This window comes from Cheilinus undulatus, linkage group 13 (genome assembly GCF_018320785.1).
Source record: "Cheilinus undulatus linkage group 13, ASM1832078v1, whole genome shotgun sequence".
Classification (NCBI taxonomy): Eukaryota; Metazoa; Chordata; class Actinopteri; order Labriformes; family Labridae; genus Cheilinus; species Cheilinus undulatus.
This window is the reverse complement of record NC_054877.1, coordinates 15,037,338-15,065,309: the sequence shown is the minus strand read 5'-3', so window position 1 is coordinate 15,065,309 and position 27,972 is coordinate 15,037,338. Positions and strand designations below refer to the sequence as shown.

The following is a 27,972-nucleotide window of genomic DNA, read 5'->3' as shown; positions in this document are numbered from 1 at the left end:
CTTTTTATTGGACAGTTTTTCATTTGCAAACACTGATCTGTGTTCAAATCACATTCATATATTTCAAAACCACAACATTGTGCCAGTTTCAGCCACCATTATTAAATCTTTAAAAGTCAGGTGTAGACTCAAACATCCCATAACATTTAGAGTTTCATTTTAAAGTGATCCAGTGAGTTTACTGAGTCTTTGTGCACATCAACCTCTAGTTGACACCGTAACGCTCTAAAAACAGAATTTGAGATTCTGATTCATTATTTACAGTTCATCATAAACATTTTAACAAGTTTGGCAAAAAACCCTCACAAACATTTGGCACAGAAAGTCAGCTTTAAATATACTCAGATATGCATCATAAAAACAACAAGGAACCTGGATGGATTGTCAGACATCAACAACAGAAACAGAGTGCGTGTTCACATCAGGTCACAGTAAACATCAGTGAAGAGACAGAAACAAAGTCTGACTTTACCACCTTAAATCAGACAGGGACAGATACTATTTACAAATGTTCTGGTTTGATCTGCCTCTTTTAATGCCACAAAACACAGAAAAACGTTTGTAAAATCAGTGACAGTTACTTTTCTGTGATTTAATCTCCTCAAGCTCTGCTGGTTTGGCACTCCTAAGCAAGGTAAACAAACACCAGAGATGGTTTGCAACAATTTGGCACTCTCCTGTTTCCTGATAATCACATAATCCTCCTAAGGTTAAAACTTTGAGTCTGTTAAAATTCTCTAAAATATAAACTCCAGTTCTTCACAGTACCGCTAAATGTTTGGACGGATAAATCCAGGTGTGAGAAACAGATTTTGACCCGTTCTGAGGAGGAGGACAAGACGTCACATTTCTGCAAAATCCTCACATAAAATATCTACCAAACTCTAGCAACTTCATGGCTCAATGCTGGAGCGTGGTGCACTCTGGGTAATGCAGTTCACAGGGACTTGTGCTTGCCCAGCAGGCAGAGGCTGAGACACTGCAGCATGCCTTTCATCCACATACAGTGAGCGAGGAAGAGCAGCAGCATGCAGGCGCCGGCCGAGCAGTAAACCCCGATCACTGTGCTCTCCTCCGGCAGGAAACACTTGGAGAGAGAGTAGCTGCTGGGGGACACCGACGCCTGAGGAGAGGGAGATGAGGGGGGAGGAAGGGAGGGAAAATGAGTTAGAAACAGGTAGTGGGCTGAAGCTGCCTGTAATGGGCCTCTTCGGCCACTAGGGGGCCTCCACAAGTAAAAAATGAGAACTTGTAGTTGGTTCTTACCTACGTGTGTACTAAATTTTAATATTTCAAACCTTTTTTATGGTTAATGACAACAAGACATAAAGAAATGATTTGAAATTTAGAAAAAAAAAGACGATGTTGGGGCACTAATCACAGATTTAGGGAAAAAAATCTCAGAAAAAGATTCACTCAGGTAAAAGTGATAAAGCCATCCAATCAGGCTGTTCAAAGTCACCCTTCTGTGAAATCTCTGCTGAAAAAATAAGATCTTGCACTTAATCATTACCCCCATTTAGAAGCCTAAATTCTGTGGTTTACTGTGTTCCTAGTATCGGAATTTGGAGATGTTTTTAAGGAGTAAATTTTTTTTTTTTTGTTCTTGTCCATCTCCATATCCACAGTTTCTCTGTAGAATAAAGTGAGTTTTTGGTAAAAATGGGCAAAACAATGTTGGCTCAAACATAAGCACTACTGAAAACTTTTGAAGGATTTTATTTTATTCCCAGAACGCTCCCTGTGTTTTTGTCACTATTTTGCAGTGCAGGCTTTGCCTACCACTTTTGTGATCTTGCATCACAGAGGCTTTCTGAGTATAAAACACCAACATTGTTTTGTGGCCCATTTTTTATCAAAAACGCTATAAATTCCATGGAGAAACTGTACCCATCTGTGACACTATATAGCCTAGCCGGTAAACCAGCGAGTCCCTCTTCAAGGAGCCATGCTGACTGAGATCATCAACTTAAAAAATTCTGAAATATCTCTTTAAGGGCTTGGGATCTTTTTTAATAAACCTCCAGTGCATCTCTTCTTATTATGTCCACTATGTGTTTTAACCTAGTTTGATTTTTTAAAAGGTATAATAATTTTTGCACGCACAAGTAAAAGACATCTTTCTGCCCTTTGTACAGTACTTTAAAAAAGTGTCAGCCCCCTTCTTGATTTTTATTTTGCATATTTGTCACACTTTAGTGTTTCAGATCATCAAACAAATTTTAATATTAGACAAAGATGGCATGACAATATACAAATGCAGTTTTTAAATGATGATTTCATATATTAAGGGATAAAAGGCATCCAAACCTACCTGTCCCTCTATGCCAGTTGTCCAGGTCCTGAAGCAGCAAAGCAGCACAGGCCATTACACTACCACCACCATGTTTGACTGTTGGTGTGATGTTCTTTTAATGAATTGTTGTGTAATTTTTACACCAGATGTCACAGGACTTCCCCTTTTGTCTCATTAGTCCACAGAATATTTTCCCAAAAATCTTGGGGATCATCAAGATGTTTTGTTTTTTGGTCAAATGTGAGACGACCTTTGTGTTCTTTTTTGTCAGCAGTGATTTTGGACATGAAACTCTCCCATGCATGCCATTTTTACCCAGTCTCTTTCCTACTGAGTCATGAACACTGACCTTAACTGAGACCAGTGAGACCTGCAGGTCTTTAGATGTCGTTCTGGGTTCCTTTTGCGACCTCCTGGATGAGCCGTTGATGCACTCTTGGAGTAATTTTGTTGGGCTGGCTACTTCTGGGAAGATTCGCCACTGTTCCAGGTTTTCTCCATTTGTGGATAATGGCTCTCACTGTGGTTTGCTGTAATCCCAAAGCCTTGGAAATGGCTCTGTAACCCTTTTAGACTGATAGATGTTTCTCATCTGGAATTTCTTTGGATGGCAGCGTGTTGTGTTGCTTCACCTTGTCAGACAGGTACAGTTTAAGTGATTTCTTTATTCAGCAGGTCTGGCAGTAATCAGGCCTGGGTGTAGCTACTGAAATCAAATTTAGCTTTCCAAAAAATGTGGTTAATCCCTGTTAATTCATGATTTAAGAAGGGGGGGGTTACTTTTTCACATAGGGTCAGGTAGGTTTGGATGGCTTTTTTCCCGTAATAGATGAAATCATCATTAAAAAACTGCATTATGTATTTACTCAGGTTATCTTTGTCTAATATTAAAACTCGTTTGATGATCTTAAACTTTTAACTGTGACAATTATGCAAAAAAAAAAAGTCAGGAGGGGGCGGATACTTTCTAACAGCACTGTATTCAAAAAGTAAGCAGCAAAACATTTCAAAAAGTAAATATGGAGGACTCTGATCCACAAGGATTTCATGAGAAGATGCAACAAGGACCAGAGGAGGAGCTGGAGATGAAGAGGTTTACTCGTGGCTTTTTTCCTACCAGTGTTCATTTAGTGACTTTATATCTTAATATAATGGAGAGGATTCTAGTAGAGCTCTTCACCCACCAGGATGAAGCTGGGGTTGTTTCTGTTCCTCCAGCTGAAGGACGGCACGCTGATCTCCGGGTACTTGTTGTCATGGAGAACCTCACATCCGCTGTGGGTGTGTCCACTCAGAATGAGGCGGGGCCTAAACCACTGCAGCAGCTGAGGGGAGAGAGAGAGAGAGAGAAAGCTGACATCAGCCTGAGAGAGCGACCGGTTGCTGCTCACTTACATCATCGTTTTCCTCCTCATCATCATCATTCTCATCATGATATACCGTTTCCATACAGCACTGACTCTGACAGCAGACGGCTAGACTGTATTTTAACTGGATTAGACCGCTTCAGAGGCTCTGAGAGAAGAAAAAAAACGAGGCGAGGCATGTGATGAGGCTGCAGAGTGCTCGCTCACCCTCTGTGAGGCCTCCTTTGACAGCACGTCATACTTTTCTCTGAACAGCAGGTGTCGCTCTTCAGGCGGTGCAGCATCCTGACCTGTGCAGCTGGCGTCGCTCACTCTGTACAGAGGATAGTGCTGCAGGACACAAAAGACACCATTAACACTATTAGATCATTTCATTTTAAAGCAGGCTTTGCCATTTTGATACATAGAGCAGAGATCTAACAGAAGTGATGGTACTTAGCTGAATAAAGGCATGCAGTGTGAATTAACCTTCATTTGAAAACAATCGAGTGAATAATAAGTTAGTTTATAAATGGAACACATGATGAGAGAGAAAAATAACAGCTGAATTATGTTTTTCTCATCTATGAAGAAAAAACACAACATTTCTGCTGGTTTAAGCCTCTCAGATGCACGTCATTGCCTCTTTTTTTCTATCATTTTAAATTGAATATCCTCATTAGTTGAGCAAAATGACTAATATAATGACATTCTCTGAGCTCTTTGACCTCCTATCGACCATTTTTCATCATGATGTGATATTTTAAGACCAAATGACTCATCAACACTAACTGACAGACTGAGCAGCGATCCCACTGGTCAGTAAAGCCGCCTTTTATACAGAAAAGAAGAAAAAATGTGTAAAGGAGCATCCTAATGTTTCAGTAACCCCTGTCATCTTTCCTTTTTTCTCAGTTTAGTAGGTTTAAGATTATAAAAATCCTCTTATTCCACTCTGTCTAAAAGTCTCACATGTGTTTTTCTGTGTCAGCTGGTGCCAGCTCTTCTTTAAGCTGTGGAAAGTCATTTAGAGGTTTCTATAGCTTAGTTTGTTGTTGGTAACACGGTAAGGTTGATGATTCAGTCTGTGGAGACTCCTGTCAATGTTTAAGTGCCTCTGTGACAGGAAAAACACTCCCAATGTGTATTTTAATGTAGCAGTAAAAGTGAAATTAAGGACAAATTTTCTCAATAATGAGCTTTAAATGTCCCAGAGGCATCAGATTAAAAATGATGTAAAAACCAGGAAGCTGCTGCAACAATTCAGTTTGAGGGCTGAGAGCCAGCTCATGTGTGACATTTGATGAAAGACTCCAATTTATAAATCAAACACCTAAATTGCCAAGATTACCTTAATTGGAAAGAGTGGGTTTAGGAATGTGTAAATCTGTCGAGTTAGAGTCTAAATATGGACCTTGTGAATGCTAAATGGACTTGAGCTTGTGGTTTTCTGTCTGACTTCTTAGAGCACTTTTGCACTGCAGGTCACATTTACCTATACACAACCCTTCACACAGTGGTGTCTTAGTGATGTAAAATAAGTCCAAAATGGCGTGCTGGTATTCGAGTGGTTAAGGCGCACGCCATGTACGCAGGTGACCCGGGTTCGAATGCGGCCCGTGGCACTATTTCCTGCATGTCTCTCCCCGCTCTCTTCCCTGTTTCCGACTCTATGCTCACATTCACACCTACGGCCAACTTAGAGCGATCAATTAACCTAACGAGCATGTCTTTGGTGGTGGGAGGAAGCTGGAGTACCTGCATGCACGCGGAGAACATGCAAACTCCACACAGAAAGGCCCTGACCAAGAAGCACACCAGGGACCTTCTTGCTGTGAGGCAACAACACTAACCCCTGCGCCGCCATAGAGCCCATTCAGAGTACTCAAAATACTCCACATTAAAGCCAAGTGTTTGGTTTAGCTGGGTAACTAGCTCTTGGAAGAGTCCTGGTTGTGCAAAACTTCTTCCGTTTGAGAATTATGGAGGCCACTGTGCACTTGGGAACCTTCAGTGCAGCAGTACTTTTTTCTAGCCTGTGCCTTGCAATATTCCTGTCTGAGCTGTGCAGGTAGTTCCTTTGACCTCATGGCGCTGTCTCAGGACAAATCAAGTAAAAGAGCACGTGAGCACAGCGGCAGTATTGCTCCAGCTGTAAAACATGTGAGAGACGTTCATGCTCTGCTGTAATAAAACAAGATAAATTATATTAACTCTATGAGGTATTTTGTGCCTTTCTTTCGGATTTAGGGGGGTGACACTGAGGTAGCAGGGTACCAAAATGATGCACTGAAATCTGCATTTTCATTTGGTTGGTCTGGATCTGGTACTAGATTTCATTACTCATCCCTCATGCATAGCCAGTCAACAGGCCACAGGATGAAGATAAAGATTTTATCAGAACCTCGAGACCATGCAGCTTAAAACTGTTTTGTCCTGTGCATAGCTATGTTTGTATAAAAACTGAAAAAGGACTTGTAGAATATCAAATTATCAGAAATGTTGTGATATTTTAATCCTTTTATGGCACTCAAAATACTTTTTTAAATCTGAGGCTGCACAAAAATAGAAATTCAAGCTAAAAAGTCAAATTTGTGGAAGACAGCCACTTCATTTGCCCAAACTTTTTCTGCACTTCTAGATGCTTTTTGTAACAGGAATAAGGAAAGACATTTTGAAGCCAGCACAAACTGAGTAGTTTGGATGTACAAATGAGATTATGACTCTCTATATCTGAGATGGCTCAGTATAAATTCTCTCCCTGCAAAATGCTTGGATAAGAGTTTCAAATGCAGAGTGAGTGGATCCCTGCCAGCCTCAGACGGACACAGAGTACACCTGTAGTTTACCTGCAGCATGATGGGGGGCGTTGGAGGATAGAGCTGCGAGCCCTCACAGCTGTCCATCACCGTGCTGCCTGTCTGCGAGTTCTGCAGAAAAAGAAAAAAAGACAACATAAAGAATTCATCAGCTGCCTTGTCCGCCAGCTCACAGCGTGTCCTCCAACATCAGCCAACGTTTTTCATTTCATATCTCTCCAATCCTTCTGTTGCAAGTTGCAAGAAGCTGCTCACAGGAAGGAAGAGGAGTAAACAGCCCAAACTTTCAAAGTGCCTCACTTACATTGAAAAAAGCACAAAACACCTGCTCCAGATGAGACAGGATTTAAGTTTAATTTTCTCCTTCTTGTTCCTCACTTAGTTCCACTTGATGATCGAGAGCATTTCAAGGTGCTGCTGGCTGTGAAAAAGTGTGTGAAAGTGTGTGAAATATGTTTTTGACTTTCAGGGAACATTCCTCCCACCTGGAGGGAGCAGTTGAGGTCTCTGGAGAGTTTGATCAGCTCCTTCTCCACAGACTGGCAGATGGGACATCCGTCACCGTGCAGGGCCACACTGTTCACCAGCAGAAAACTGAAGAGAGGAGGGAAAATGTCTCAATAACTCTGGCGTTAAACACAGAACACCTGCAGAGACAGATCCCATCAGGAAACTTGGACAAGCTTAGGAGATGCCAAAAAGCCAGGAGTGCTTAAAAAATAAAGCTGCACTGATATGTTCGGGGTTTTCTGCTGTTTTTTTAGCTTCTGATCTGAGTGATGGAGTGATTGTATTGTAAGTGGGGACTGACATCAGTATCAGCCCTGTTGACAAAGAACAGCCTATCTGCAAATAAAATGACACAAGCAGATGTCAGAAGCAGTTTATCTGTAGTGTCCCATCAGTTTAAAGCTGGCATCAGCGCAGCTGATTCAAAGAGGAGGTGACCTGTTGGACAAACTGATCTGATTTCATGGCCAAACATGAGAGAAAATGTCAGAATAGAGTCTTTAACCATAAGAAGTGACTGAAAACACTGGAATTTGTATTAATATTGCTAAAATGTTATTTTAAACATCAGCATTGGCCCAAAGTTTCACGATCAATCTCCTTTTATTTAAAGGTTATCACACAAGTTACCCAACCTTCATAGATCTACAATAAGATGCAAGAAATACAGCTGCAGCAGGCCGTTAATTTAGTTCAATATACCAGTGGTTTCAAAAGTGGGGGTGGGGACCCCCAGGGGGGTCGCGAGACAGTGAAGGGGGGGTACCTGGATGCTTTCTATAAATCAAATAGAAATTTCATATGATTTAAAATCTGAAATTTTCTCTGTAATTTTAAAAAATGTTAAGATTAGTTCAAATTAAAATCAAAATGTAGTTATTAAGTGATGTTTGTGCTTAAATGCAAGTTAAAAGTTATAAAAACTACCTAAAATGCACATTTTGAACATCATGCTTTGTGCAATATAATGGGGGTTCTCAATCTCTGATGCTGTTTTTTTGGCATAACATAAGACAGGTAGACAGTCTTGGATGGTCCACTTATTGATCGATGTCTTATATTATTGATTTAGAGGGGATAAGACAATACACACTGAGGGCACAGTGAATCTCCCGCATGTGTTTTCATCAAATTCAAAGTTATGCTGGAAGATTGTATGAAGATGTGAGAGTGTGATTAATGTGCATATGCTTTTTAAAAGCTGCATTATTTTTCAATCAATAATTAGCCAATCAACTGACATCTTTGACAGCCCTATTAATACTGTAATATTTTTGCAGTCTGAATTTAATGGGATCTGATGTTACTGCTGATGTGTCGTTATAATTCTTAATGTGCTCCTGCTGCAAAACAAACCCTCTTGTAACACCAAGCAGTGACTGGATCTGTAACTTTTCCTTTGAAACATTTACAACTATGATTAATGATTTGCATTTAAAAGGACATTTTGTACCATTTTAGCAGCTTTTTTAACCAAACTTTGACATCTCTGAAGCTCCAACACTGATAAAAAGAAGTTTTGTGGAGTATTTTGATCCATGGGGAAGTTAAATACTTCATATTCACTAATTCTTAGTCTGAAAAAGGAATATAATCTGTCTTTTTTGTCCTTTGGCAGATATTTGAGCTCTCTGGGGAAGCTTCCTGTCTGCTGTTTTGCACAAAAAGCTTTTATTTTGGCACATAGGGACTCAGAGGAATTAAACCTATGACCTCTCAGCCTGCTGAGTCAGATCCCCGCAGCTGTGTCACAGGACATCCTGTGTATGTTTCATGGTCCTGCACACACTCACTTGATGCCCTTTTTGGTGACGACCCGTGTGGAGGAAGCGTTGAAGACCTTCTCGAAGCGCTGCAGCTTGAACCAGTCCATCCTGCAGGGAAACACAACATGCTCGTCACACTGAAACACAAAACCTGCTGCTCAGGGTGTCACGTCTGTCTGTCACCAGTGTTACATAAGAGCTGCGAACCGTCTCCCTGCTGCTGCACCAGTCAAATAAATAAACGCGCACACGAGCAGCAACTGCGTGTCGACATAATCCCGCGTTCCCGAATCACAGACATCAAATACCAAACTGAAGGAGGATTTCATGCATCTCACTCTATTTGCTTTCACTGCTTCTTCCCCTGAGAAATTAACAGGAACACTTTCCAACAAAAAAGAGTTATATACTCAATAAATGCAATATCTCTGCAATGTAATGCAATCCAATTTTACAATGCCACAAAAGTACAGGCTCAAAACTCATCATGAAGTTAGGCAAGATCTTATTTAAGTGATGAGCATGTGACGCTTGAAAAAGTTTTTTTTGGTCAGAAAACTGTTAGAGGATGTTGCTTTTCCACATTGCCCTTTAAAAATCCACAGAATTAAGCTTAAACAGGCTGTGTTATAGGTCACTCAGACATTCAGAGGCTTCAGAATAGTCCTTATACTCTCTGGCAGACATATTTTATCCTTGGAGGCTGAAATTTTGTATGGAGGTCAAAGCTGTGTGCAGGAATGTATTTATTTGGTTAGGTGATTGTGTGTGACTCAAGGTGAAATTCAGGCATGCAGAATCTTTTGTATAAACTTTATAAAAGATGGACGTCCTCTAAGTTATGTCGATCATTGGTTTGAGAAGAGGATTTCTGAAGCTGAACAGTAGCAGTTGCCATGTTAGTACGTAAAGCTAGTTAATTTGGACCTTGTCCACACGGAGACGAAAACGTTATATTTCCGTTTCCTTTTGAAAAAGTTTTCCGTAAATACGGGATGGTTTCAGGAAATGCCCGCGTAAATATGAAACCACTGAAAACATCTGGAGACGATGTAGTATATATGCCAAGCCTGTACGTGGCGCTGTCTTGCTGCAACAGAAATGAAGCAGATCACAGAAGACTGAAACAAACTTTCTTCTAGCTGCCCTTCTGGTTGTTCTCCACGGTGGATTTAAGAACATATGGTGTATGTTGTTCACCGTCAGGGTAAAGAAGCATCAGATTTTGTTGTAAAAGCCATAATAAGCTCAGTAGCTTCTGCAGCACGAACACACCCCGTAATCCAACATTGTTGTTTTGGTTCGATATGCACATGCAGGTTAAGTGGGCGACGCTACGTGTGACGCAATCGTTTCAAGAAAGATGCGGTTGGCTGTCCACAAGGAGATGAAATGGTAAACATTTACAGATTTGCTCGCTCTGGGACCCGGTTTCAAAAAGTAGCGTTTACGGCGTCCTAAAATGCCGTTTCCATGTAGATGAAATGCCAGTACAACAAAAAACTTTTGCGTATACTCCTGAATTCGTCTCTGTGTGGACAGGACCTTAGTAAAGACAAAGAGGAGGATTTTTTAAGCAATCTTCAATCAAGCAATCTTCGATCAAAGTGGTGCACGTTTTCTGCCCCAAAAATGGCAGACAGTCATATAGTGGCCACCATGTATCACCAGCATCACGCTGTGCCCAGCCTTAAAAACTAACGCAGTGTGGATTTGAGATGAAGTGTTCATGTTTAGTAGAGGCAATCAAAACATTTGTCAAGTTTTAAAACTCTACAATTGTTTTAAGCCCTTGAATAAAATACTTCCTGTGTCATGGCAACAACACATCATCATGAAACAGGAACAAGGCTCACCTTTCAACTAATGAAAATGTCAAAAAGAACTTTTTATCATCAAGGTCTCTTCTAGCTGTATACTAAAGTACAAGTCAAACAGATAGAATCTCTTTGAGTATATAGATCAAGTATGACCCTCGAAAGAGGCCCAAACACCCCAACTTTTGCTAATTTGTTAAAAATGGTGGATTTTCTGTTAGAGATAGAAAATCAAAGGTTCCACATTTTTTGTAGATACCTCCAAGCCACATCTACACACTGAATTTCATAAATCTAGGAAATAAAACCCTGCTTTCTAACAGTATTACTTAAAAGTACAAAAGGTGGTGTTATTGAAAAAATTCCTGAGGGCCATTTTGGAAACCTAACTCAAGCTAGCATTTTTTTTCAGTTTTCACACCATTTTTAGCAAATCTGTGCATGTCTTATGCCCCAAAAATAGAAGAGAGCGGGAGAAGGACAAAATGCGTACCATTACTACTCCTCTCAGGTCTTAACAAGATCGGTGTTTCAGTTCAACCAGTGACCATGCAAACTGGTGACTTTCAGCTGAGTGCGTCCATCACTGTGTTTGTATGTCTGGTATTATTTTTATTTAAAAAAAAACATATCTGATGAGTACTGACAAAGATTTTTATTTCACAAGGACACTTTCTGGGTCCATTTAAATAGTCCTTTTGGTTAGGAAGGTTCCTAACTGAGTGAAACGACCTGAAAGTATCTCATTGTTGGCCATGGTAAGGCCATGGACTGTTCATTAAAACAAGTGATCACTGTGACTGTAACTTTAACTTCACTGTACACAATCATTTTCATTCTGTCAAACTTAAGATTCATGTGATAAATGGGAGAAAAGGATGATGAGCAGAGGAATATTAACAACATGACAACTATGTCATCTCACAGATGATAACTGTTTTTAAAATTTTCATCCAAGCATCCAATTAATCAATGAGTCATATATTCAAGCTCCATTTGTTTCACTATTTTGAGATTATTTTCCTTTTCAAAGCAAGATTTCTGACGCTCAGATGAGGAAGCTGGTTTATTTAAAAAGTAAGGCATAGATAGTATTTATCCGTACCATGGAGTGATTTTTATTTGCAGTTCATAGTGCTTTTCACATTAACAACTAGCTGAAATTACCAGAGCAGTTTGTAATTATTAAGAGAATTAAAGAGAGAATGAATAGGTAAAGATGTGTTCATTTCTATGGTATGAATAAAAGTACTTAAATATCATTCATCTACTTGTATTGATTATTAAGTAAGTAGAAATGAAGAGATATTCACTCTTTCAGCGGTTCTGGATGTTCACAGTCACAAGCTGTAGTGAGAAAACATGAAAACCTTAATGAGTGCATATTTATCACCGAGGTTTCATGTTTCATGAACTTCACTGAACATCGAAGAACGTGTTGACTGAAAGTTGGGCATTTTGTCATCCATCAGAGATAAACTGTATTTCTTTTTTTCACAGTAAAACCATGTCACATCTTAAACATCCACCTATGTAGGTTCAGTCAACTCCCTAATCACTATGGTTCTTTTTTCCCATCTTCTTACTCACACCTTTATGTGACATTTTCTGTTGAGGTCAAGGAAAAGTAGATAGGGAAGATTTTAGGGAGGAATTTGTGGACTTTTCAAACAGACCCTCTGTTTTCATCTACTGCTTTAATATCATCTATGAACACAGTCAGCTGAAAGTCACCAGGAACACAGTCACAAATCATTCTGATACACCGGTGTTCCATCCATCAGCCTGAGCTGATCTGATGTTACTATTGATTATTGATGTTAATGTTGTGTTATGTCAAATTCCAGAATTAATATTATAGTAACCTCCTCAAGAGTTGCCATACTTGTAGTTTACATCCCACACATCAGGTTGTTGTATACAGCCTGAGTTCTCTTACATAGCCTGAGGCATCCTGCAGAAGCATGCTTCATGCATAGGTAAGTATACTCACAGTTAGGCTCATGAAGAAGCTGCATGCAAGGTGGAACAGCAAGTATATCTCAGCCTTAACTTTTGATTTTAATTAAGCATAATGTGCACTGATGAAGACTTGAGTTATTTAAACAAAAACTATTTTAATACCAGTCTGTAAACATGTTTAGTCCTACTATAAAAGTGGACATTTTAGTATGAGCTGTAATGGGGATTCCTGTTTTTACAGATCCAGCCTCAAGTGGACACTCAAGGAACTGCAGGTATTAAACTTTTGCTGTGGCTTCATATCTCAACAACAGAGTTTAAGCCACTTTGATCCCCCTATCACCTGTCACTCTGTCATTTAAAAAATGCATTATGTCCTGTTATTCTGCTCATTTGTTAAAATACCAGCTAATCTATATACAATAATAATTTATTTATTTAAAATGATAAGTTTAATTTGGTAATATTAAAGATAAAGTTAGAAATCATGAAGTTCAGTGATTAGACACCTCAGATGAATGAAAAAAAAAATCATATTTTGGAAAACAATGTTTAAGTAAAACCAGTTTCCTACACAAATATTCACTTCACATTATGCTAGTAAAACAAAAGTACAAAGTCAAGTCTGGAACCTGTTTTGTCCCTTTTCTCAAGAATCAGTAACATTTATCTTCTTCCTCTTGAACAAATCCAATGGAAAAATAGAGACAAAAATAGAAGTTGATAACTAAAATTTACATTAAAGCTGACTGTATAATAGTGGGAACCAAACTTATTGATGTAACTTACGATGGATAATCTCCGAGGTCAAACTTTCCCCTATTTTTAAGGTTTTCTTGGGAAATTATTTTTCCAAGTATGACTTAAAGGAGCCACAAGTCGTCACAGAAGAGCCACGTGCTGAGTAGCACTTCCCCTAAAACGACAGCCATGGTGAAATTACAAGAGTGACGGGACAAATGACCTAGTGGTTAGGCTGTGCCCCATGTACGCGGGTTCAAGTCCAGTCTGTGGCTCCCACATGTCACATCCCCGCTCTCTCTGATCCCTGTTTCTGACTCTATCCACTGTCCTCTCTCTCTAAATTAAGGCAAAAAAACCCCCACAAAATTATATCTTTTAAAAAATGACAACCGTGACACTGAATGATGGAGTCATCACTTACATGAAGTGATTTATTGTTGCTTTATTGTTAGATGTAAATTTCACTGCTCATAAGAAGAAAAGCATCACACAGAGCTGGTGTGACTCAGAGCAGGTTTTTCCAGATCAGGCTGCTGTCACTAAATCTCTTAACGTCACGTTCCGCCTCTAAACCAGACTCTCTATGTCATACTAACACACACTGGACCATCAGGTATTGTCTGTTTACACCACACAATCCATTTCACATTTTATTTCGACATCATTTTGTATAAAATTAAAGGCCTGAAGGCCTCAAAAAAACATGTCAGTGAAAAGAGCTCAAGGCTTAATGAAAGGTTTAAACAACCAGAAGCAGGAATGTTTTCAGCGTTCAACAATTTTAAGATTTATGTTATATTTTCAAATATTTTCACATTTGAATGTCCTACTTAATGACATTTTAACTATGTTTACCACTTTAAATGTTATCATCTCATTCTCAAATATTCTTTAATTCATGGCTTTTTGATTTTGGCATTCCATATTTGAATATCTTGTTTTTTCTTGGTGTCCTGTCTTTTGATGCTCCTGGTGTTATAAATACTTGTTTTTGACTCTGTAAAGCACTTTGAATAGCTGTATGTATAAATGGTGCTCTATAAATAAAGTTGTCTTTCCTTTCAGCCTTCTTCTATCTAAGTTCATTGACAGTAGGAGTGCTGCTGTTTAATAGCTTTTGACTTTTTTCTTTAGTTTCTCTCTTTTTCCACAAAAACACCAGGATAAAATCCTTGTACTTTAAACCTGCACTGCAATGAACAAAGTCTGATTCTTAAATGCTGTATGTCTGATTATCAAGGTAAAAAGCCCACTTTTATAAAAATAAACACTAATGTAAAAATACTTTCTGTCCTTTCCTTGACTAGAATCTGTTCAAATAAAGTGGATAAATCTCGACTTGGTCAAATATAAGTTTCTTGTTTCTTTTAAATTAAAAAAGGATCAGATAAAGACAATTTTAGGGCTGTAGAATGTATTTACAGTAGCTGGAGTTTGTATTTTTTACTTCTTTGGGTCTTTGGTCTGATTTTCATTGTAAAACCTAAGCCTTAAAAATGTTTTTCATTTATTTCCTGTGCAATATTCAACAGACGAGTCTCAACTTACATCTGCATCTTTTTTTCAGGATATTACAAGCAACAAAACAAAATCTGTTTAGTCAAAATAGGTGCCAAAACCGCAAGCAAACTATTCGTTTTAAGGTTTTTGACAAAAAAAAAAATTACTTATTTGAACTCAGGTCTTCTTTTTGCCTTTAATATGTTAAAATATCATGTTGTTGACTAATCAGTGACTGTGGTTCTAGTTGGGTGAATTGGGGCAGCTTTGGATCAATGGTAGAGTCGGTCATCTGATTTCAATCCCCTGAGGATACATTCCCACTGCTGCATCAGTGGCGTGTGAATATATATGAATGAGATTAGCTAATACTGATGAATTCTTGCATGACGCTTTCTAAGATCAGTGTGTGAGTGTGTACGAGTAGAATTAGTTAATGTGGAAGGGCTCTAACATAGCAGCCTAAAACATCAGTGTATGAATATGTGTGATAGAGATCAGGTTATACGGATGAACTCTTTCAAAGTCACATCAGTCTATGTAAATGAATACTGGTGGACTCATGCATATTACCCTCTGACATCGGTGTGTAAGTATGTGTGAATGAGATTAGTGAATACTGGGAGTTTAACATAGCAGCCGCCAACATCAGTGTGTGAATATGTATGAGTAGGATTAGTAGTACTGCTGGACTCTTGCATAGTGCCATCTAGCATCAGTGTGTGAATATGAATTAATGAGATTAGTTAGTACTGGTGGGCTCTTACATAGCAGCCTCCAACATCAGTCTCTGATTAGGCCAGTGTAACCTGTGGTGTAAAAAGCACTTTTAGAACTCTTACAACTAGAAAGCTGCTAAACAAGCTCAAGTCCATTTACATATTGTAACTGTAGATATTTATGACTTAAAGTGAGACAACTACACTTTGTAAAATGTGTTTTTTTTGCAATATGTAAGTGGTAAAAATACCAAAAGAAACAAACTTTGAAACTGCATGTACCTATAATTCAACTGCACTTCCTTAAACCAACCTTGCAAAGCAAATGGACTGGCAAGATTTCATGTCAGTCATCAGACAAATCGTTCTTACAATGCTCCAATCTGAAACGACTGTGCCAGGTCTGAAGCAGACCCGACCAATCAGCGTCACTTGAGGCACTGGAGGCAGTGTTTATTAAAACAAGAGCACAGAGCCTCACTGACAGCTTCTCTTGACAGAGAAGATGTGTGAGGATTCTAACTCTCACTGCTCACAGAGGCAGGTGAGGGAATAAGCTCAATGCAGTCAGGTGTGTGTGGCTGATTGGCCTTGATTGTGACCAGGTGTGGGAAGCTTACTTATACTCTTCAGCTGCTCTGCTCTGTGCTGACTCATTATCTCACCATCACAGGTACTGAGAGCATCTCTCCAAATTTCCTTTGTTTCCATGAATACTAGTAAACCAAAGCACTTCTTGAGCCTTCCTGTGTTTCCTCTGATTCAAATATTTCAAGGTTGTTGATGGATTTCTTTGTCCAATCTTTTGGTTTTCTCATAACACCAGTTGGGTGGCTTTTGTTCATTAATTTCCCTAAGACTGTTTCTTAGACTGTCCAGGAAGTTTAGGTTCTTATCAGCTGCTAGGCAGCCGTGGTTTAGTTCCTCATTTTTTTCTCAGTGTGATTCAAAATGGACACTTTTGGTTTGGGATTCTCCCATTTTGTTTCAGTTTGTTTCCCTCTTCCAATAATCGTTCGCAATTCTAGTGGTTATCCCTTTGGGGTTAACTTTAAGACACCTGAGTCTTCATTTGCGTCCCAACTTTACCCACCCTGACAGAATGAGTCAGCCATTAGTGGACACAGCAGACCACCTTGTTGCTGATCCCGAAACTTCTGACCTCAGTGATAAAATAGCCTTACATGGGCAGGCTATAACTGCACAGGGGGGCTCTTTTGGGCTCTCACAAGCAAATGCTTTGAGCCATTGCACACCAACAGGCTTCTCTTAACAATTTGCTAAAAGAAATTCTTGCTAGTTTACAAACACCCGACTCCACCCCTACTGACGCCCATCACATAGCCCGTCAGGTGCCCCCAGTTCAGTCTCATAACCCCTCTGTAGTTCAAGAGCCTATATTGGCTACTCCTGCTGGCTATGATGGGCATCCAGGGAAATGTAAGGGGTTTATTACCCAGTGCAGTCTGGTTTTTGAAGTCCAGCCTTCTATGTTTACCACAGAGAGGGCCAGAGGGCCAGAAGAATTAATCTCTTTAGCAACACGGATCGATAATCGAATCCGTGAGCGTAACAGAGAGAGAAGACAGGCTAACACCAGTCCAAGGTTAAAGGACAGGTCTAACATTCCTCCTGAAAAGCCAGATCTATCCTGGGGGTCTTCTGACATTGATGAACCCATGCAAATTGGACACACACATCTCACACAGGCAGAAAGACGGAGGCGTATACGCAGTAGGGCCTGTCTTTACTGAGGAAAGACTGGTCACTACATTCGAAAGTGCCCCTTTTTGCATAGCAAATATGCTCAGGGAAACGAAGTGACTCATCAGAATGTGGGGAGGTCCTGATGAGTCTGAATAAATTCCCCCAGGTAGCCAACAACCACACCTTCTTGTCCCTTGAATTATCCTAGGGTAACTGTAGTAAATGTAACCTCTCAGCTTTTGCAGATTCAGGGGCAGCTGGTAGTTTTATGGACCAAACCCTGGCCCACAATCTTAAACTGCCCAGGTCTACTCTTCCCTGTTCACTCGCCATTACTGCTGTAGATTGGCAACCTTTGGGTACTGGGAGGGTTGAAAAGATCACGGGCTGGGTTTTTGTTCGTATAGGCAAACACGTATAAAGGATGCAGTTTTTTCTGATTGACACCCCCAAATTACCACTTATTCTGGTTCATCCATGGCTTGAGGAACATAACCCACATATCAGTTGGAAATCTGGGGAAGTACTGAGTTGGAGCCCAGAATGTGAAGCTCACTTAGTTGAATCAAACGCTCTGCAACTCAGTCCTTTGGGACTAGAGACCCCAGTTGTCACATGCACTTCTGCCTCTGAGTCTCCCACTTTGACAGTCAAAACTCCTTTTGGTTCTTTGCCTTCGGGAAGCCACACTTTATCTAAACCATGTGATCAGTTGACTGTTGAGGCTCCCAAGGCTGTCATCTCTACTTGTTCTGGAGCGGTGTCTTCTTCCATTCCTGAAGGGGTCTCTGAAGAACATACAGAACTAAGTGAGGTGTTCAGTAAACGGAAGGCCTCGGTCCTGCTATCCCCACAGGCCCTATGATTGTGCCATCGATCTCCTCCCTGGCACTACACCCCCTAGAGGACGTTTGTATTCATTATCAAGACTAGAAACAGTATCTATGAACAACTATATTGATGAGGACTTAGCGGCAGGATTTATTCGCCCCTCTACATCACCAGCTGGGGCTGGCTTTTTCTTTGTAGGGAAGAAAGACGGGGGGCTAAGGCCCTGCATTGATTACAGGGGTCTTAACAAGATCACTGTAAAAAATCGTTACTCACTCCCTCTCATGTCCACTGCATTTGAGCAGCTGCAGGGCGCATCCTACTTCACTCAGCTAGACCTGCGAAATGCGTACAATTTGGTATGCATACAAGCAGGAGATGAATGGAAAACCGCATTCAACACTCCACAGGGGCATTATGAATAGTTGGTCATGCCTTTTGGACTGTCAAATGCCCCGGCTGTCTTCCAGGCATTTGTGGATGATGTCCTCAGGGACATGCTAGAAATCTTTGTGTATGTGTATTTGGATGACATCTTGATTTTTTCAAAGTCATATCAAGAGCATGTGATCCATGTGAAAATGGTTCTTCAGAGGTTGCTTGAGAACCTACTCTTTGTAAAGGCAGAGAAATGACTCTTTTATTCCCCTAAAATCAAGTTTCTAGGGTACGTTGTGTCAGAGGGTAACCTCAGCATGGACCCTAGCAAGGTCAAGGCAGTGCTTGAGTAGCCCCAGCCTGATTCCATCAAGCAAGTGCAGCGTTTCTTGGGGTTCGCTCATTTTTACCGCCGCTTCATTAGGGGCTTTAGCTCAATTGCCTCACCTATTTCAGCGCTGAATAAAGGGGAACCTCACGGTTCAGATGGACTCCATAGGCTGAAGAGGCCTTTTCTGAGCTCAAAAGGAGGTTCACCAGTGCGCCAGTCCTCAGTCACCCTGACCCTTCGTTACCTTGTGTTGTTGAGGTCGATGCCTCAGATGTGGGAGTTGGAGCTGTCCCGTCCCAAAGATCTCCAAAGGAACAAAAGCTCCACTCATGTGCCTTTTTCTCTCAGCGTCTCTTACCAGCTGAGAAAAATTATGATGTAGGCAACAAGGAACTTCTTGCAGTTAAGTTATCCTTAGAAGAGTGGCGCCATTGGCTCGAGGGTGCTGAGCATCCTTTTCAGGTCTGGACAGATCATAAAAATCTGGCCTACATCTAGCAGGCAAAGCGCCTGGACCCACGTCAGGCCCGGTGGGCCCTCTTTTTCAACCGATTTAACTTCAACCTGTCATATCGCCCCGGTTCTAAAAATTAGAAACCTGATGCCCTCAAACGGCAATTTGACTGTCAAGATAGTGACACATCTCCAGAGCCCATAATACCTCTTACCCACATCCTTGCACCACTCAGCTGGGAGATTGATGCCGTGGTCCAGGGGCCTCAGCAGCAGGAGTCAGACCTGGGAGGGGGGCCTGCAGGCTGCAAGTATGTCCCAGCAGCTGTGAGGTCAAAGGTGCTTCAATGGGGTCACTCATCTCGCCTCACTAATCACCCTGGTGTTCGTTGCTCTCTGAATTTCCTCAAAAGGAGATTTTGGTGGCCCCAAATGGAGAGGGATGTACATGACTTTATTTCAGCTTCTACAGTGTGCGCACAAAACAAGACATCGCAACAACCGCCTGCTGGCCTTCTCCAGCCACTACCTGTCCCACATAGACCTTGGTCACATGTGGCCCTGGATTTTGTTACGGGACTACCACCATCAAAGGAGTTCACTGTCATTATGGTGGTAATAGATCAGTTCTCAAAGGCAGTCCACTTCATTCCTTTACCAAAACTTCCTTCTGCTGTGGAGACCGCCCGACTGGTAGTCAGACATGTCTTTTGCCACCATGGTCTTCCCCAGGATATTGTCTCAGACCGTGGTCCACAATTTGCTTCCCGCTTTTGGAAGGCCTTCTGTTCTCTTTTGGGTGCTTCTGCCAGTCTGTCATCTGGGTTTCATCCCCAGACGAATGGGCAGACTGAACGTACAAATCAGTCACTGGAAAGAATGCTACGCTGTTTGGTCTCATCCAACCCTACTACTTGGAGCAATCAACTTGTCTGGGCAGAGTATGCATATAACACACTACAAAATGCATCCACAGGCCTATCTCCTTTTGAATGCCAGTATGGTTATCAGCCACCCTTGTTCCCAGACTAGGAAAGGGATGTAGGGGTGCCTTCTGCAACACAATTTGTCCTGTGATGTCGTGCTACCTGGACACAGGTCCGCACATCTCTTCTGTGCTCAGTGACACAGCAGAAACGTTATGCGGACCGACATCGGCGTCCTGCCCCATGTTATTGTGTTGGTCAGCGGGTGTGGCTCCCCACTAGGGATCTCCCCCTGCGGGTAGAGTCACGGAAGCTGGCACCCCGATTTACTGGCCCCTTTAAAATATGTCGAAGGGTTAATCTGGTTACTGTTCGCCTCCTACTTCCTCGGGCTATGAGGGTTCACCCCACTTTCCATGTTTCCCGCCTGAAACCAGTCTGCTCCAGTCCCCTTGCACCAGCAGTGAGGCCTCCACCTCCACCCCGTTTGGTTGGGGACAACCAGCCTATACAGTTCGACGCATTTTAAAGAGTCGTTGAGTAGGGCGTGGTATCCAATACCTTGTAGACTGGGAGGGATACGGTCCAGAGGAGCATGCCTAGGTCCCACCAAGGGACATTCTGGACCCTGACCTTAAACGGGACTCCCGCCTTCGTTGCTCTGAGGGCCGTGCTGGAACGTCTGGTGTGCCTAGGTCCCACTAAGGGACATTCTGGTCCCTGACCTTATACGGGACTCCCGCCTTCGTTGCTCTGAGGGCCGTGCTGGAACATCTGGTGCCGTTCCTTAAAGGGGGGTCCTGTGAGGGTTCTCACTCTCACTGCTCACAGAGGCAGGTGAGGGAATCAGCTCAGTGCAGAGTCAGGTGTGTGTGGCTGATTGGCCTTGATTGTGACCAGGTGTGGGAAGCTTACTTATACTCTTCAGCTGCTCTGCTCTGTGCTGACTCATTATCTCACCATCAGAGGTACTGAGAGCATCTCTCCAAATTTCCTTTGTTTCCATGAATGTTAGTGAACCAAAGCACTTCTTGAGCCTTCCTGTGTTTTCCCTGATTCAAAAATTTCAAGGTTGTTGATGGATTTCTTTGTCCAATCTTTTGGTTTTCACATAACACCAGTTGGGTGGCTTTTGTTCATTAATTTCCCTAAGACTGTTTCTTAGACTGCCCAGGAAGTTTATTTTTTTCCTCAGTGTGATTCAAAATGGGCACTTTTGGTTTGGGATTCTCCCATTTTGTTTCAGTTCGTTTCCCTCTTCCAATAATCGTTCGCGATTCTAGTGGTTATCGCTTTGGGGTTAACTTTAAGAAACCCCGGGTCTGCATTTGCGTCCCACCTTTACCCACCCTGACAAGATGTTTTTGCATTCCTCCCTGCTGGTATGAGTTTTATCCACCAACAACCTTAACTGCTGTTCATGAACTACTGCTGCGCCTGCCTGTCAACCTCAGGTTACTGCCAACCTCATTTTGTCTTGATGCTCTGATTGGCCGTAAGAATGTGACAGACAGAACCTTCGTCCAGTTACCTTCTGAGGATTTTTTGAGAAGTCCTGTTCTTCTCTTACACTTTTTATGGGAGGTTTCCCAGATGAATGTGAAATATATCCATGCAATGAATATATCAAACAATTATTCTCAAATACAGTTTATACAAATAAAGGCCTTTTGAGTTTACTATTTGCCCACTGCTTGTGTAGATTGCCAATGGTCTTATTTACATTTGTCCCTTTTTGGACACATTTCATCAAGGATTTTTTTTAACACTGCTATTAAAAGTAGCCATTATGGTTTGTGCAATGAGCGCCTCCACAGAAAAAAAAAAAAAACAACATATTGTGTCTTGTCATGGTGGCTGCCATGGAAAGGACTGTCACATTACAATAACTAAATTCACAAATTTTCTGGCTATGAAAATGGAAGATGGAAATATTTGTGATAATAAGTATTCAACTAAAAAATACCTAGCATAAAAACTCTTGTTTTAAATAATGTAGACATTTCAGTGTGAAAATTCTTTATAATGAGCCTCCAAACTCTGCTAAGTCGTCTCCTCCCTTCATTATTGGCTGTTCAGGCGAGGCAAAAATGTGAACCGGTGAGACTTGAAGTTAAACAATGCAACACTGAGGCTTTAAAAGATGTCCTTACTCATAATGGAAACCGATGTCGTGGTTTCCAACCAGTACGACCAGTTCTGTGTCCGTGGTGTGCCTGAACATCCTGTGAAAGCGGCGCACGTCGTCCTCCCAGTGCTGCAGAAAGAGAGAGGGGACAGCACGTACACAGCTTAAGCAAGTTTCTGAACGGACCTTTAATAAGAACCATCTGCCCCAGGAACGCTTGTGATCCCAGTTAATGGGATCTCCAAGGGTCACCCAGCAGCCCTCATGGGTGTCTAAGCTGGGCGACTTCAGATTCAATTTTAGCACCTGCAGGACAGAAGCAGCTCACAGGAGAGCTGTAATTACATCAGTGTTATATGTTTATGGGATGTTCTTCATACTGACGTGTCTGCAAACAATTCCCTGATGTTAATTTTAATTAGCGCTCAAACAATTAGTGCAGTGACTCAAGATTAGAGCATTTTAATAACTGATAATTCTCTGAAGCAACTTATCAGGGAAGAAATGGCAAATGATTTGTAGTTTCACACTCTTGGTTATGAAGATTCATCTGTTCTTATGTTTATACATTTTTAGCTGAAGACAACCAGAAATTTGGAAACGTATTTTAGGATTTAAGGTGGTAACTTTCCACAGTTTTCAAACATGAATCAGTTAACAAAAAAAGAAAATAATTGGTTTGAATAAATTCAGCCTGCTGCTTTTATTTCCTTTTCAATGAAATCTCCTCAAAGACACCAGAAACGAAAAAGTCAGTCAACAAAGGCTTTCAGTATTTGGAAGGTTCATGCAGGGAATTGGATACCTTTGTGTTGTAGATATTCTCCTCAGACAAAATAGATTTTAGGACTAAGATTTTACTTTTGTATTTGGGAGATGGTCGTATTCTGTTTTAACTGTCTATAGAAGCCCAAAGTGGACATGCATCAAGAAAAAAAAGACACACATTTGTACATTCCAGATCCAGAGCATGAGGATTTGATAGATTTCATTTTCATCTGTAATTGAAACATTTACATTTTAGATGTTTTTTAGAAAAAAAAAATCTCTAGATCTATGTACAGACTCAGTGAACACAACCTCGCCACCGAGAGAGGACGCCACAGAAAACGCTGGATCTCTGAAGATGATAAGCTGTGCCAACAGGAGGTGGAAACAGTGCTGCACTTTATAACCACATGTTCTTTCTAAAAAGAAAACAGAGACAAGTTCTTTCCACTTTTCACAAGAAAACTAAAACAATACCAAGCATGAGCAACGAACAGAAACCTACGTATCTGCTGGGTGAAGAACAACAGTATGCAAAAGTTGCAGCTCATTATGTGAGCTGCTGCGACAAAAAAGAACCTCAAACACCACTACCATGAAATGGATGGTGTATATTTTTTACTATAATTTAAAAGTTAAACCCAGGTGTTTTTAAACCCATTTCTGATACTTTTTCTGTCATCAATTTTATGCTAAATTTGTACATTGCTTTTACAATGTGACATTTGTGTCTTGGAACATTACAAGGATAAAAAATAATAAATTGTGACAGTTCTTTTTGCATTTTTTATTTTATTTTGTACTGAATATTTTTGGACTGTGGAAAATGTTTTAAACAAGTGACATTAAGATGTTATATTTAAGTATGAGAAATGGTTATTTGCACTTCCAAGATCAAAAACATGTTGATTTCCTACACTGTGTGCTTTATTTCATCTTTACATGGATGCCTTTGGTTTGTGCATAGTTTTTCAAAGACTGAGAAAGTGATTTTAGAATTAAAATGAATCTTTTATATTCAACCAGAATGGTCACATTCTGTGTTATGGAAGCCCAAAGCAGACATTTTTAAAGTAATATGTCCACATATTTGCTCTTAAAGAGCCATAATATACAAATGTTCTGCTTCTTTATACTTGAGTTCATTTTTAAAACATTACAATTGGGTTTTAGACATTTTTTTCACTTTTTCTTTGTGGGGTGGCTAAATTCTGTTGAACTAATGTGGGCGATTTAATCGAGTTTCAATTTTTTTTTCCCAAATATATTTTATTAGAGTTTTCTTGATTCATCACATCATGAATAGTATTTTGTATGAGGGTAAAGTTAAAGTACAACACAGAACAACCCCCCCATGTGCTCATCTTTTGTTACCCTTCATCTACAACTTTCTTATCTCATGTCTTATGTCATACAATATTCAAAAAATTAAAACAAATAAAAAATAAAAATAGAAAAAATAATCAAAAAATACAACAAATAAATAAAAAACTATATATAAATTATATATTCACAAAAAATAAATAATAAAAATAAATAAATAAATAAAAGGAAAGAAACAATGGCCTATGCAGTGTTCAGCCACTGGTTGTGTTATCTGTCCCTCAAATATGCCCTTCTTGTTCTAAGGAGTTCAGTCCCTTGACGTAAGAGATTAGGGGTTACCAGGGGTCATAGAACTTGCCAACAGATCCGTGTTTTGAAAACTTTAGCTTTTCTAATTCTAAAACAGACATTATATCACACAGCAATGAAGTAGATGAAGGGGGTAGTGGATTCTTCCATAATAGAAGTATTCAAGTTTCAACTTCAATCATAATTTTGGCTTCCCACAATTTAGGAAACAAGATAATCGTGATTAACAGTTATTGTGCAACATGTTTTGTTACACTGGTTTTGTACACAGGTTTTGTCATCTAGTAATGTGTCAGAGTTTGTTGTAATATTTTGACAATTAAAGTCATTATTTTAGCGTATCCGTCATTGTTGTATATCATTATTTCTATACAGTTATGTATTTTCACTCAATTAATTTTATTCAGTTCTCAATCAAAATAACTGTGATTATAATTTCTGCCATAATTAAGCAGTCGTAGGTGAAGCTGTTTCATGGAAACTCTAAGCATGGTTTGAACTTCTGCACTGAATCCGTGTCATAGCTGTAGTGGCCTACACAACCATAAACTCTACATACTGGGATATTGGTGTGTCTGCATTCTATGCAAACTGGCAAAAGACGACACTCGTTACACCCCAGTTTCCAGTCCTATCATTGTCTGTGCTCGTTTGTGCACAAACAATCATGGCAACTGACAGCCAGTATATAATGTTGGAGTTGATAAATATTGAGCAAGAAGAGAGGAGAAATGTACCCCGCTGATTTAGTTAAGGCATTTGTTCAGCAGCTGAGACTTCTGATGAGGAAATGCACCAACAATATTTCTGGATACATCTGATGAATTAATTTGTCATTTGCAGCCATTTATCTCACACCAGAGTAAATACACTATGCCTGTAGACCTTACTCAGAGTCACTTGATGCTACCCAGCCAACCAATCACAGAGCTTGAAGACTAAACAGTTTTGACATGTAGTTACATTTTTGAGGAGCTGTGCACGTAAAGGCGTCTTTGTAGGTTCAGAGCTGAGGCATGTGCTGCAGCATTGATTTGATGCAGCAGTATAAATCAGGCTTAGGCTCACATACTCTAATAAACTCAAATCCAGCAAGTATTTTTGTTAAATTTTTAGTCTTAAATATCCCATTTCACTTATCTTAAGCCTCATTCACCAAATGACTGCAGATAGATATCTTATTCAAGAGTAAAAATTGAAAAAAAAAATCTGAAATGCTCATAATAAGTAAAACAAATCTTCCAAATGGGCAGGCAAATTCAACTGTAGCTTTAGTAGCTGTTATGAGATATAGTGGCCTATTAATTAGGTAAATGCAGTTTACATTTTATTTACGCCACTTTATAACAACGAGTAATTTCTGGCTGTTTCTGAGGATCTCGAGTTATTCATTTAGTTGTAAGCTGGTATCCCTTATACCAGATTAGGTCATCTTAAATTTCTCAAAAATCAATGCATTGTCATGGGTTTCAGTAACTTTTGACCACCATTTTCACTATTTTCAGGCATGAGATGAGGACCCTAAACTGATCACCCAAAGAAAATATCAACAGATTGATCTCCAATAAAAACAAGCTGTACTTGCTGACCTACTTCCAGCATTTCTCTGTCTGTATATTCCAGGATTCGAGTTGCTCCTCTTGCTGTAAACCCACAGAATACAAATTACAGAAGAGACGGCAACCGAGTGAGAAAATGTACGAGGAAGCTGACGGGGGAATGTAGTAGATTAGTGGAGATTTTACAGTCTGCAAGCTCTGTTTCCTTTTTCTAATGAGGCTTTTTTTCAATGCAGCACACTTCTTCTTTCTTACATTTGAGTTGACTTATCCCTTTCACAATCCTGCAAAAGATATGTAAGGGTTCCCAGGGGATTTTGTGTCTGTTTTTCTCTCCTAAAGCAGAATGGATGTAGCATAGATGGCTGAAAGAGAAAGGCTGCTGCTGCTGCTTCTGTTGTCATTGTTGGTGATGTTTTGAGGAAAACCTGCAGCCTCTTGGGCCTGGATGATACAAAGTGATGATGGTGATGATGACAAAAGAGTGCTGGCCTCTGCTCTGCATCAGCATCATCACCACCATCATCATCCTCCTCACAGGCAGTGTGGGTTTGCAGACAATAAGGAGAAAAACAGGGAGCTCTGCGTTACCTTCTGTGAGCTCCACTTGCCTTCGTCGAAGATATCCCCGAGAATAAACACTATTTCAGGCCTGAGAAGCCACAGAGCGGTTTGGAAAGCCCTCTCCATCTGCCATTCCCTTTTGGAGACAACAAGTAAGCGTTAGCCTGTGGGTTGTTTTTGTTTACAAATCACTCAGCACAGAGGGGCAATGATGGATAGCTGCAGAAACAAAGGAGAAATAGCATTACCTCCTCAGCTTGTCGAACCAGTGTCCCCCCACGGCTCCCAGGAGATGGGTGTCCGACAACACCATAGCCCGGACCGTGGAGTCCGTTGACCGGCTGTCGATGCCCTCTCCGCCGGCCCTTGCATGGCTGATCTCCGGCCAGTTGCACTTGAGGATGGTGGGGAAGTAGATGAGATACTCGCAGAAGAAGAAAGCACCGCCGACCACCACAATCAACAGCACCGCCACCATCCATGTAACACTAAACCTCGGCATTTCTTTGTTATTCGGCGGTCGGGATGCCCTGAAGTGGCGCACTGGTGGTGATGGAGCGGTCCATGAGGCATCTTCTTTCCCTCCTTCAGACCCGGGACTGTTCAGCTCTCCGGCCCGGTGATGCTCATGGTAAATTCCTCTGAGGTTGCACCTGATGTAAAAAAAATAAAGATCCCTGACGTCCGCAGGTGATTTAAAATAACAGATATAAAAAGTTAAAAAATAAATCTCCCCAAGCCCACAGGGACAGGCGACAGAACAGCAGCCTGCCGCTGTTTCACAATCACTGCTCCGCTCCGCTCGGATCCCATCCTCACCGTCAAGCTAGAGATGTTTCCGGTGTGTGGGTTTTTCAAAATAAAACACAACAAGAACCACGTGCATTTTCAATATGTGTTGTGGCTGATGACAGAAAATTAACGATACTTTAATCCTGTAAATATTTACCCAAGTTTGAATTATCTGCCTACTTATTATTGTGAAATTTTAAAATGTAGGGGGGGAAGTAACTAATTACATTTACTGTAACTGAAATCAGTACTTTTGCTTCTATTTAAGAAAGTTTTAACCAGAGCTGTTCCTTTAATTGAGGACTCTGGTCTTGTAGGCTACTTCACCTCTGCTGACTACATAGAAAGGGAATAATTCCACATCACATCCTAAAACAGCTCTTGTGCACAGAGAAAAGTGGAGTGTGTGTTTTTGATGCGA

General features: G+C 40.6%; 1 protein-coding gene across 1 annotated transcript; it reads right to left on the bottom strand.

Annotated features, from left to right (window-relative positions):
* Nucleotides 1-3: 3 nt before the first annotated feature.
* Nucleotides 4-27,658, bottom strand: mppe1 (metallophosphoesterase 1). Its single transcript, XM_041802620.1, has 9 exons — nt 27,008-27,658; nt 26,787-26,895; nt 22,259-22,362; nt 8,765-8,845; nt 6,947-7,055; nt 6,492-6,572; nt 3,871-3,993; nt 3,481-3,621; nt 4-1,123 (listed from the first exon to the last, which is right to left on the bottom strand). Exons 1-9 carry the CDS (start codon nt 27,259-27,261, stop codon nt 938-940), a joined length of 1,188 nt encoding a protein of 395 aa, XP_041658554.1. The 5' UTR covers nt 27,262-27,658; the 3' UTR covers nt 4-937.
* Between the last annotated feature and the right edge of the window lie 314 nt (nt 27,659-27,972).

Excerpts from the sequence above, each read along its gene's own strand:
- mppe1 (XM_041802620.1), bottom strand. The coding sequence starts at position 27,261 with ATGCCGAGGTTTAGTGTTACATGGATGGTGGCGGTGCTGTTGATTGTG. Across the intron at positions 26,896-27,007 it reads TGGTTCGACAAGCTGAGGAG|GGAATGGCAGATGGAGAGGG; the intron begins GTAATGCTATTT and ends TGTCTCCAAAAG. Across the intron at positions 3,622-3,870 it reads CAAAGGAGGCCTCACAGAGG|CTGCTGCAGTGGTTTAGGCC; the intron begins GTGAGCGAGCAC and ends CTCTCCCCTCAG.